General features: G+C 42.3%; 1 protein-coding gene across 1 annotated transcript in view; it reads left to right on the top strand.

Moving 5' to 3' along the window:
• LOC118391011 (serine/arginine repetitive matrix protein 3) overlaps nucleotides 1–12,899 on the top strand; it is a 176,703-nt gene that overhangs the window by 157,458 nt on the left and 6,346 nt on the right. The window contains exons 8-12 of the mRNA XM_035781915.2: nucleotides 73–123; nucleotides 1,370–1,480; nucleotides 1,784–1,961; nucleotides 11,518–11,825; nucleotides 12,488–12,763. Of these exons, the coding sequence (XP_035637808.1) occupies nucleotides 73–123; nucleotides 1,370–1,480; nucleotides 1,784–1,961; nucleotides 11,518–11,825; nucleotides 12,488–12,763 (924 nt within the window). The remainder of the gene's footprint in view (nucleotides 1–72; nucleotides 124–1,369; nucleotides 1,481–1,783; nucleotides 1,962–11,517; nucleotides 11,826–12,487; nucleotides 12,764–12,899) is intronic.

Here is a 12,899-nt window from a genome sequence, read left to right as displayed (position 1 = left end):
TGACTGATTGTTACAGGGCACGTACCTTGTTACCTGTTTAAAGAAGATTCATCAACGCGTTTCCCTTTTCAGATCCGGTAGCCCAAAGAACAAACAGAAAGACAAGAACAAAACCAGAAAGAGGTAATGATCCCTCTTTTTCATAATCTAACAATAATGGACCCTGAACTGAGAGGATCTGACTGAACTGAGAAGATGTTAGATGTTTCGTAGACTTTAGTTGCGTATACAGTTGAAGTTGGAAGTTTGCACACACTGAGGTTTTACAAAAATAGAACTGTTTGGCCATAATGACCATCGTTATGTTTGGAGGAAAGAGGGGGAGGCTTGCAAGCCGAAGAACACCATCCCAACCGTGAAGCATGGGGGTGGCAGCATCATGTTGTGGGGGTGCTTTGCTGCAGGAGGGACTGGTGTACTTCAAAAAATAGATGGCATCATGAGGAAATAAAATATGTGGATATATTGAAGCTACATCTCAAGACACAAGTCAGGAAGTTAAAGCTTGGTTGCAAATGGGTCTTCCAAATGGACATTGACCCCAAGCATACTTCCAAAGTTGTGGCAAAATAGCTTAAGGACAACAAAGTCAAGGTATTAGAGTGGCCATCACAAAGCCTTGACCTCAATCCTATAGACGATTTGTGGGCAGAACTGAAAAAGTGTGTGCGAGCAAGGAGGCCTACAAACCTGACTCAGTTACACCAGCTCTGTCAGGAGGAATGGGCCAAAATGCACCCAACTTATTGTGGGAAGGTTGTGGAAGGCTACCCGAAACGTGTGACCCAAGTTAAACAATTTAAAGGCAATGTGACCAAATACTAATTGAGTGCATGTAAACTTCTGATCACTGGGAATGTGATGAAAGAAATAAAAGCTGAAATAAATCATTCTCTCTACTACTATTCTGACATTGCACATTCTTAAAATAAAGTGGTGATCCTAACGAACCTAAGGCATGGAATTGTTACTAGGATTAAATGTCAGGAATTGTGAAAAATGTAGTTTAAATGTATTTGGCTAAGGTGTATGTAAACTTCCGACTTCAACTGTAAGTATAATATTTGAAAGAAACAGATAGTATCTATATAAATGTATGCATGCCACAAGCATGAATGTGAAATGGTGTCAGTCTTGTTTCATTGAAAACGCTTCAATAGATTTCATGACTGAGTTGCTGAATGTGTTTGTGTGTCTGTCATTGTGTGTGTGTGTGCTGGCAACTCTGTTGTGTATGTGTAAATTTACGTGCACGTGTGTGTGCTCGTGTGTGCATGCATGCGTCTGTCCGAATATTTTTGTTTGTGTGCTTGCGGGCGTGTACTCGTCTGTATGCGTGTGTGTCTCTGAATGTACGTGTGTCCCACAGGTCCCCAGTAGAGTCCCCCAGTAGGAGGTCTCAACGTAGAGGCAGCTGCTGTAGCTCCCGCAGTGCATCACACTCCTCCACAGGCCACAGCCCCTCCAAGTCCCCCAGCAGGTAGGACTCCCATTACCTCCCCCCCTCCCCTTAGATGCATGCCTTCACTGTTTCACACAATCATACTCTTCTTGGTCTATTGATGTAACACTGACTTAAGGTTTGCAACAGCTTTGCTAGAGATTCATGATTATTATTTGATCAGAATGTAGTTGACTGTAGTTGAAAAGGTAATGATAGCCTAGACTATACTGTTTAGTCTCAAACAGCCAATACGTAGCTGGTATAGTATAATATACTCTTGAGTCTGTGTCATGTCAGCAGCTTGGTTCAGTACTCCTGTTTGTCCGTCTGTCCCTCCAGGCCCAACTCCAAGCACAAGACAGACGGACACAAGGCCTGTGTGAGCCCGTCCCCGTCTCCCGGTCCTGGCGGTCCTGTCGCGTGGCACAACGGGCACCACCACCAAGACCATGCCCGCAACGGCAAAGCCGGCAGACTCAACCACAACCACGTGGCCGAGGGCAACAAAGGGCAAGATGTATGTAGTCTCCTCTATCTCGCCCCGCCACCTCCCTAACCCCCCTCCCCACACACACACACACACACATTCTAATCTACACTCAAATGGTAAACTCCACACCTCCCTCTCCTATGAACAAGATTTATTTTCTTTGTGTCGGTTTGTGACATTATCTCCTCTCTCTTTATTTGGTACTGTTATAGAATGACTCTTCTTTTAGTTATTCTTGTTTTTGCAGGCTAGTTTTACTCTATATATCTTCCAACCACTTTTGTCCTCCTGTGCAATCTTGCTGCTACTAATTATTTCCGGCATCACTTTGATACTTATACTATCTCAACATCCCTTTGACGTAACAGGTTAGAGGGAGGAATGGATGTTTGAGTCATACATACGTAACAATGAGTTTGCTGTGGCCTCATCCCAGATCTGTTTGTGCTGCCTTGCCTCCTATGGTAATTTCCACGCCAAGACAGGACAAACATGTCCACGCCAAGACAGCAAAAACAGATCTGGGACCAGGCTAAGTTTGTTGGAGATAAGATTTTTAAAATGAAGACTGACTATGATCAATTCATCTCTGGCCCAAGTGAGCGTTTGCATGGCACATGTTATGTACCGTACAACGGTAATATGGAGGTTTAGTATTAGGCTGTGTCCTAAATGACACCACATTCCATACAGTGCATTTGGAAAGTTTTCAGACCCCTTGACTTTTTTCACATTTTGTTACGTTACAGCCTGATTCTAAAATGTATTTTTCCTCATCCATCTACACTCAATACTCCATAATGACAAAGTGAAAACAGGTTTTTAGAAATGTTTAAAAATGTATTAAAAATTAAAAAAAACAGAAATATCTTTAAAAAACAGAGTCCACTTGGTAAATTAAATTGATTGGACATGATTTGGAAAGGCACACACCTGTCTATATAAGGTCCTACAGTTGACAGTGCATGTCAGAGCAAAAAATCAAACCATGAGGTCGAAGGAATTGTCCGTAGAGCTCCAAGACAGGATTGTGTTGAGGCACAGATCTGGGGAAGGGTACCAAAACATTTCTGCAGCATTGAAGGTCCCCAAGAACAGAGTGACTCCATCATTCTTTAATGGAAGAAGCTTGAAACCACCTAGAGCTGGCCGCCCGGCCAAACTGAGCAATCGGGGGAGAAGGGCCTTGGTCAGGGAAGTGACCAAGAACCAGATAGTCACTCTGACAGAGCTCCAGAGTTCTTCTGTGGAAATGGGAGAACCTTCCAAAAGGACAACCATCTCTGCAGCACTCCACCAATCAGACCTTTATGGTAGAGTGGCCAGACGGAAGCCACTCCTCAGTAAATGGCACATGACAGCCTGCTTGGAGTTTGCCAAAAGGCACCTAAAGACTCTCAGACCATGAGAAACAAGATTCTCTGGTCTAATGAAACCAATACCAAACTCTTTGGCCTGATTGCCAAGCGTCTGGAGGAAACCTGGCAGTATCCCTACGGTGAAGCATGGTGGTGGCAGCCTCATGCTGTGGGGATTGTTTCAGTGTCAGGGACTGAGAGACAAGTCAGGATTGAGGGAAAGATGAACGGAGCAAAGTACAGAGATCCTTGATGAAAACCGGCTCCAGAGCGCTCAGGACCTCAGACAGGGGTGAAGGTTCACCTTCCAACAGGACAACGACCCTAAGTACACAGCCAAGACAACGCAGGACTGTCTTCGGCCCAGCCACAGCCTGACTTGAACCCGATCGAACATCTCTGGAGAGACCTGAAAATAGCTGTGCAGCTATGCTCCCCATCCAACCTGACAGAGCTTGAGAGGATCTGCAGAGAAGAATGGGAGAAACTCCCCAAATACTGGTGCGCCAAGCTTGTAGTGTCATATCCAAGAAGACTCGAGGATGTAATGTCTGCCAAAGGTGTTTTAAACAAAGTACTGAGTAAAGGAATACTGAATACTTATGTAAATGTGATATTATTCTTTCTTTTTTTTAAATAAATGAGCAAAACGGTCTAAAAACCTGTTTTTGCTTTGTCATTATGGGGTATTGTGTGTAAATTGATGAGGGGAAAAAATTATTTAATCCATTTTATAATAAGGCTGTAACGTAACAAAATGTGGAAAATGTCAAGGGTTCTGAATATTTTCCTGAATGCACCCTATATACAGGATAGTGCACTACTTTTGATCGGGGCCCATATATAGGGAATAGAGTGCCATTTGGGGGCGGAGCCTCAGGGTTTGCGAATGAGCAGGAAACTCTTTGGTTTTTGTTAGGCAGCAAGCTCCTGCAGTGACGAGAGCTCACTTCTGAATCAGTTTAGCCAGGGAAAGGAAACAAATAATACTTTTAATGTTTGCTTTTGCTACAGCTCCCTCAAATGTAATAAAATATGAAACAGGAGGTTGCTTATGTAAAAAGTACTTATTGGTAGTTCTCATGAAGGCACTGTTTTATTTCTTTGATATGCTGTAGAGTTTAGGACATTTTGTAAATGTTAGTCAAAAGTTGTCATTTGATCATGCTTGATGGTAATGCTTGATAACAGCCGTCAATGAAACCATCTGTAGCTGACTGATCTAACAAACAAAGATGGATGTAAAAATGTAGGTCTCAACTATGCTATTTTTATATCTGAACTCAACCAGTTCTATCTTATGTTGTCACATGAGAATGATATTATCTGGTTTGGCCTGTGATATTATGTAGTGATTTGAACTGAACCTAATTTATGAAATGTCCAATGCTTCTAGTTTATACACGTAATTGGTTTCAGTTTGGTTACGCGTTCAGCTCTAGTGCCACCAAATGCCTAAAGTAAGCTATAACATGGATGCAATTGCTCAGAACAGAATGAGCGACAGAGAAGTCATTGCTGTACTGGTACAGTAGCAAGAATGATAGGTGTATAAAAAGTGAATGTATAATTGCTAGGTATTTATCACTGAAACTAACCAGACATCTTGTCTAGTTTACTCAGAATTGATTTTGTCTTCTGTCATTCTTATTCCTCCCTAACTGTCTCGTTTGGAACTGTTTCCATGCTTTGGCTCCTTTGAAAACGGTAACCCCTGCTAATCTGCTTTATTTTGATCTATCTGTGAAACAACCACAAAGAACGACAGACTGACTGGACTGTTGTGTTTTAAATCACTATCTTTCAGTCGTCACCATAATCTCCCTACTATAGATGGCTCATTAGAACTGAGGTAGCATTTTGCGTTTGAATCTAACTGAACCTAGCTACAGCGCCTTGCAAAAGTATTCACCCCCCCCTTGGTGTTTTTTCTATTTTGTTGCATTACAACCTGTAATTTATATGGATTTTTATTTGGATTTCATGTAATGGACATACACAAAATAGTCCAAATTGGTGAAGTGAAATGAAAAAATTATTTGTTTTAAAAAATTATACAAATTGAAAATGGAAAAGTGGTGTGTGCATGTGTATCCACCCCCTTTGCTATGAAGCCCCTAAATAAGATCTGGTGCAACCAATTACCTTCAGAAGTCACATAATAAGTTGGATTGCATACAGGTGGACTTTATTTAAGTGTCACATGATCTGTAACATGATCTCAGTATATATATATACCTGTTCTGAAAGGCCCCAAAGTCTGCAACACCACCAAGCAAGCAGCACTATGTAGACCAAGGAGCTCTCCAAACAGGTCAGGGACAAAGTTGTGGAGAAGTACAGATCAGGGCTGGGTTATAAAAAATATCAGAAACTTTGAACATCCCACGGAGCACCATTAAATCCATTATTAAAAAATGGAAAGAATATGTCACCACAACAAACCTGCCAAGAGAGGGACACCCATCAAAACTCATGAACCAGGCAAGGAGGGCATTCATCAGAGAGGCAACAAAGAGACCAAAGTTAACCTTGAAGGAGCTGCAAAGCTCCACAGAGGAGATTGGAGTATTTGTCCATAGGACCACATTAAGGTGTACACTCCACAGAGCTGGGCTTTACGGAAGAGTTGCAAAAAATAATTAAGCAAACATGCTTAAGGCATGTGGGAGACAACCCACACTTATGGAAGAAGGTACTCTGGTCAGATGAGACTAAAATTGAGATTTTTGGCCATCAAGGAAAACACTATGTCTGGCGCAAACCCAACACCTCTCATCACCCCGAGAATACCATACAATGTTTTTCATCGGCAGGGACTGGGAAACTGGTCAGAATTGAAGGAATGATGGATGACAGGGACATTCTTGAGGGAAACCTGTTTCAGTCTTCCAGAGATTTGAGACTGGGACGTAGGTTCACATTCCTGCAGGACAATGACCCTAAGCATACTGCTAAAGCAACACTCGTGTGGTTTAAGGGGAAACATTTAAATGTCTTGGAATGGCCTAGTCAAAGCCCAGACCTTAATCCAATTGAGAATTGGTGGTATGACTTAAATATTGTCAGCAGAACCCATCCAACTTGAAGGAGCTGGAGCAGTTTTGCCTTGAAGAATGGGCAAGCATCCGAGTGGCAAGATGTGCCAAGCTTATAGAGACAAACCCCAAGAGACTTGCAGCTGTAATTTCTGCAAAAGGTGGCTCCTCAAAGTATTGACTTAGGGGGGGGGGGTGAATAGTTATGCACGCTCAAGTTTTCTGTTTTTTTGTCTTATTTCTTGTATGTTTCACATAAAAAATATTTTGCATCTTCAAAGTCGTAGAGATGTTGTGTAAATCAAATTATACAAACCACCCAAAAATCTATTTAATTCCAGGTTGTAAGGCAACAAAATAGGAAAAATGCCAAGGGGGTGAATACTTTCGCAAACCACTGTAACAGTGTGCTCTGCTAATAAAACAACAGACATCATTTAGACCAAAGGCAATAGCCATTACTGTTTCACATTCACTGCTGACTAAGCAACTAAATGGGGTGTAGAGCAGCCTCCGAAAACATTCTGTCTAGAATAATGAATGACAGATGATGCTATCTCCTTCAATTTCCTTTCCTTCTGAAGCTTGCATGTGTTTATGAGAGGTCTCACCTGCTCTATTTGTCTGTCTGTCTGTCTGTCTGTCTGTCTGTCTGTCTGTCTGTCTGTCTGTCTGTCTGTCTGTCTGTCTGTCTGTCTGTCTGTCTGTCTGTCTGTCTGTCTGTCTGTCTGTCTGTCTGTCTCTCTCTCTCTCTCTCTTCCTGCTTGTATTCATTTATGACTGTTTTATTACCTGCTTTTTATCGATTTGAGTAGTATTTACCCCATGAAATAAATGCCCAATGCTCCTTTTCTGTCTCGTTTATGTAAAAAGCACTCATATGCTTTGGAACTGGACCAAGTAGGTTAACTGGGTATGTGTACTACTAGTTTTTCTTGTCAATACAGTCTTTATTAAGCACAATGTTTTGCTCAGTGATAGTTAGCCCCTTCCTTCAGAAGTCTGAGAGAGCTCCCAGACATCAGGTGTACAACAACCCTTTCTCTCTCGCTCTAGTCTCTCTATTTTCTCTATTGACTTCCTGTTTACTGTATCATGTGACCTACATGTTGCCTCTAGGTGACAGTATCACTTCTGTCAGACTTTCCTTGATGTTGATATGCAATATATTCTATATCTCTATGTGTTCCAAGTCAATGGGGATTGGCAAGGGGAGTCTCATGTGCCATTGTTGCATAATGAGGCTCAGTGTTTGAATATTTGAGCCAATCGGTTGTGTTGAGGTGAATCTAGAATTGCTAGGTGTTTATCACTGAAGCTTAAATCTGTCAACCTTTTGACAGTTAATCCTATACTATCAGCCTTAAACAGGTTTTTGGTTCATGAGACCTCTCCTGTCAATCGCCACAAACAGGGGAATTATTGTGTCTCTCCCTTGCTGACAATTCATCAGCGCTCAGACACCTTGTGTATTTGGGAGGTTGCTCGCTCAATATTGTTCATTTTGGATACCAACCTTTCTGGGAGATCATAGATCCAACAAAAGCTAGATAATGCTGTAGTATCTCTATGGTTAGCACATGTGCAGCAGCAACTTGGGTCTTGTCTGTCTCTTCTATTTTTACATCTCGGTTTGTCCTTCTGATTCTGTCTGTAGTTTTCTTGTCCAGGGTAAATGTATATCTGCTAACACACAAAGAAACAGTGATACAAATGTTGAAACTAAATAGGACCACACACACAACATTTAGTAACATTGGTATTTTAAAGGGACCCAAGCCATTTTTGAATGCGAGTGCCATATTTAATTTCCCCTTTGTATAGATATTGATATGTTCAGTACCACCCTCCCCAAGGCTCACTGTACTATTCGATTTACAAGGCTTTAAATTGACCAAGAATCACCCTTTTATTCTGCCTTAATAACAATCGCCTTGTACTAACATGGGGCACTGTAATGACCCTGGTGCATTGCTGAGCCCAAAAGGAATATGTAAGAAGTGTGCTTTCTGAGACGGATTCGATAGCTTTCGTAAACCACAATGGGTTTTGTTCTCTTGTTGAATAATATATTTTCCAAAATGTAACTGGGGTCCCTTTTAAATGTGCTGACTCTACTAGTTGTCCATTCTAGCAGTTACTGCCCCGCCCTCAGCTTCCCTCCTTCCAAAACTCATCCACTCTGTGTCCATCCGTGTTCTGTCCATCTGTGTTCTGTCCATCCGTGTTGTGTGTGAGACACATCTTTCTCGCCCTCCGCTGTCCGGACATGCTCTTCTCCCTTCTTCTCGTCTGTCATATGCCAGCTCTGCCTGCTCTTCCTTCTCTCCACCCATCCCTCCATCCCTCCTTCCTTCCTTTCCTCTAGCAATTCTCTCTTAACAATGGATTTCATTTAGTTTCATGAATCACTCTATTCACTTACCCAACCTTTACCCACCTCTCCCTTTTGATGCAACCATGGCTGCATTTGAACAAGCGAAAAAGACAGCAAATCATTTGAGTTTTTAGATTCATTTTTTAACCTTTAGTTTGATTTTGATTTTAAGTGTTGGTTTTGTTTGTCCATTTTCTTTAGCTTTTTTGTCGGTTTGTTGGTTTGTTTACCTTCTCCTCCTTAGTCTCTGGAAGAAGTTCGTAGCGTTGATACTAAAAGAGGTTCATTGTCTTTTTCCCATTTCGCTGCGGAGAACATTCCTTTCTCCTTGTTTTCTTTTTTCTTCCTTTCCTTTTTTTGGTTGATATTGCATACGTGTCACTGATTGAAATGGAAGGTAGGTAACGCTCTGCCTTGGCACGTGGTCTTTCTTTATGCAGAAATGAGAATGTCAGAAGCACCCTCTATCTTGATGTCAATGTTTCTTTGTCTCTCTTTCTATGATTTAACCACCAGGGAACTTTAGCTTTAGGAAGTTTATTTTATCGTTCCTTTTTTTCTGTTATATTTTGCTTTTAAAAGATTTGGATTATAGTTTATCCTTTTTTCTCTATCCTTCTTAAATGTTCATACTGAATTCAGTCCAGTGTCCCACCCGATATACATATATATCAAGAAGGCCCATTTCTTTGTGTACTTCTTTCTGTTTTGGTAGAATGCATTTATTCCTGTTTGTCCAGCATCTCTCTGTTCACTTGGTGAAATAGTTACATTCGTCTTATAATTTGATCATGTTTATTTCCTCGGTGGCTGTTTCTAACAACTGTCATCATCTGCGTCAGTGGTTGTGTGTTTTCTTATATCAACAACTCAGTCTTTTGTTTGTTTTGTGGAGAAGGTTTTAATATCCTTGTTGTTTTTAATGAAGAGTCCCTGTTTTAGTCATAGTTCAGTGGTCAGCGTTTACAGGGGAGAAGGTTAATGCATGCAGGAGAGCTCGCTGTGTTTTGATATTTACCTGCTCTGACATTTGATCTGCCTTTATATCCCGGAGACACACACAGCCATGCAATTGCTCCACACAAACATCTGCACTCACAATACTTTGTGAAACCCCTTGCCCTGTGTACACTGCTATTACAGAATATGCCTGCGTCCTAGTTCAATGTCCTCAGCATACCTTATCTCTCAACATCGTCCACTTGCTTAAAATCCTCCTACTGACGTTGATCTACCACACACATTTGTGTTTAAAATGAAACTGTAGTTTTAAGAATCCCATCAATAAATGTCTAGAAGTACACAATATTTGCAGAGGTTCTGTTCTCGCAGAGGACTGTTTCTTTTGCTAGAGCTAAATTCAATAGTACAGAATTTTTCATATAAATGGATATTATTAAAACAGAGAACGAAAACAGAGATCTCAACAGAGCCAATTAAAATGGCATATGCCTGAGGCTTACAGGGGAAGCGCAACCCAACACTGACAAGAAATGCCTTGGTTTGAACAAACTGTAACCTATAATACAGTACCTGGGGGTTGAACTCCTAAACGTAACTCTCTGAAAGCCCTAAACTTAAAGGTAGACTCAGCAAGATGACATTGTCACGAGCACCACCGCAGATATTGAGATGAGCGAGATGAAAGACTTTGCTCTCACACAGTCACACACAGTATCTGCGCATGGGCACGGGTTCGCTTCACACTGTTTACAGAGTGGTCGCCAGGGCACCAAAACCGCAGAAGTTGAGCCTCTCGCTCCAACGCTCTTAGTTGTTGCAGAAATTGGTCCACTATGCTGTTTACTTTCTGCATCTATGTCATATCGCTGAGACTACTTTTAACTCAATGGTCATTCACACAGACTGTCTGCCCTGCCCTCTGGTGGAGTGGGCTGGGCAGGAGAATGATCTGGAAGGCGTAGCTACTCTCGGTGTGAGAGGTTCCCTGAACATTGTGGTGTGTTCCTTCCTCTTTTTCTTTTTGATTTCATTTCAGTTGATTTCCATGCATTGTCTGATGCCTCACTCTGCCAGGGAAGGGTTTTGTGTCTTTTTCTCTTGCATTTTGTGAAATCTAATGATGCACTTATGTTGCCCCACTTTTCCCTTTTCTTCATACCTTACCTACTAAAGGAGGGAATGCCACTTTATTGGTAAGTGGATGTTAACCAAAAGGGAGTTAAACAAGAGTAACGATAAAAAAATTACAAAAAATGGGTCGCTGTTCACATCTCAGCAATTGTCTACTACAGGGAAAAAAAATCCACAAAGAGAAAATTATTGAGTAGCAGACGATTCGTTTTTCTGATTCGATTTGACTCTATAATTGTTCCTTGACTATTTTATTTTGTTCCTTCCATTTCTGTGATGTTCTGTCAAGTTGTCTACTCTTTTTTTTCATATTTGTTTTTTACCATTACTAAAACTTGAAGAAGTCCTCCTTTTCTACTCTACAAAGTCTGTAGCTCTATACTCTCTTTTCTCTCTGCTCTTTAACTTAATTTGGGTCATAATACAAATAAAAAAAATCCCTTTCTCTTCTAGTTTTTTTCCGTTTCTTTTCGGGATTATGATTTCTTCGACTCATTATGGTTTTGCATGCCAAGTATTGCATGCGCTGCACCATAGAGGACTGTCTATAAGCCGTATCGAGAAAAAACCTAGATCTTTTCTTTTAGATGTTGACCCTCTTTTGCCAAGTACACCGTAGCGCTCAAACACTCCACTGTGACAAACTCTAAGGCCCTTTTTCTATTTTTTTCCCCTTTTTTTTCTTTTTTCTTTTGTTGGTTATCATTTCTCTACAGAAGCTGAGAATGCTGACTGCTGCTACTCCGGGAGACCAGTCGACCATGATGCTGCCTCAGCTGAGAGGAGGAGAGCACAAGACCCACAATGCCCTTTACAGGACCCCAGGAGGAGGTTCTGCAATCCAGGCTGGAGAGGCCCTACACGGAGAGGAAAGGCAGTCGATAGGGTCGTCGGGCAGACGCGGAGGTCACAGAGGTCACAGAGCTCATGGGAAGAGCTCCCATTCGCCAGCTCACAGCAGTGACTCCGCACACTCTCAACGTAACCTGCATCCTCACAGAGGAAAAAGCTCTCACCGGAAGAAGTAAGCAGAGAGATTCGACCTTCCATACGGACATAACCTTTACCTGTTCTGTCCTTCAATCAATTAAATCAAATATATTTATAAAGCCCTTTTTACATCAGCAGTTGTCACAGTGCTTCTACAGAAACCCAGCCTAAAACCCCCAGAAAGCAAGCAATGCATATGTAGAAGCATGGTGGCTAGGAAAAACTCCCTAAAAAGGCAGAAACCTATGAAGAAACCTAGAGAGGAACTAGAATCTGAGGGGTGGCCAGTCCTCTAATCCAGGTGAAGATTATAAGAGTACATTAAGGCCAGATTGGTCTGGGACAAGTTCCGGGACAAGGTCTTCGCCCCTTCTTTTATGTGCACTGTGCTTGGTGCTTGGTCTGCTGTCCAGGGCACAGTCCTATGCACTTCCCTCTCTACTCTCATTCTCCTGACTTGTGCTATCCTAAGATATGCTAATTAGAATGAAAACAGGCTGATCGCATTGAGAACTAAACAACCTGTTTGGTGATCTTCTGATGTGGCACGTCACAAAAAATGAGTGACGCATTTATTTGCCTCACTCTCTCCCATTTCATCATACATTATCTACTAAAGGTATCCAACAATCCTGACCCCTATCGTTCCTCTGTTCCCAATAATCAATTGATACTCATTTATCCATCTACCTCAAGGACTAAAGGGGGCCACTCGTCCAAGCGGCACCACCATGGGGTTCGGGGACAGGCCCATCACCAGAGCCAGTCTGGCTCCCCGGGGCGGCACCGCCACACATCTGGGTCAGGCAGGAAGAAGAGTGAGTCTCGGGGGCGCGGTGGCATGGGGGTCCGACAGCGTAGCAGCTCCTGGAGCTCCGGACGCTCTTCATCACGCTCCGGCTCCAGAGAGAGAGGCCCCAGCAAGGCCAAGTCCCCCCACCCCCACCCCCATGCCAGACAGAACAACTCCAGGTGACCACTTACGGAAGGGTTACTTATTGGTCTATGAATGATGGTTAACCTACCACCAAGAGGGGCTACTGGCTTTCCTGCTTACCTGACCCGGAAGGCCAGATAACACTCGTTTTGGATTAACTAGAAACTTTTG

Source organism: Oncorhynchus keta, chromosome 12, assembly GCF_023373465.1.
Source record: "Oncorhynchus keta strain PuntledgeMale-10-30-2019 chromosome 12, Oket_V2, whole genome shotgun sequence".
Lineage (NCBI taxonomy): Eukaryota > Metazoa > Chordata > Actinopteri > Salmoniformes > Salmonidae > Oncorhynchus > Oncorhynchus keta.
Note: the sequence above shows the minus strand (reverse complement) of the source record. Positions and strands in the feature narration are given on the sequence as shown.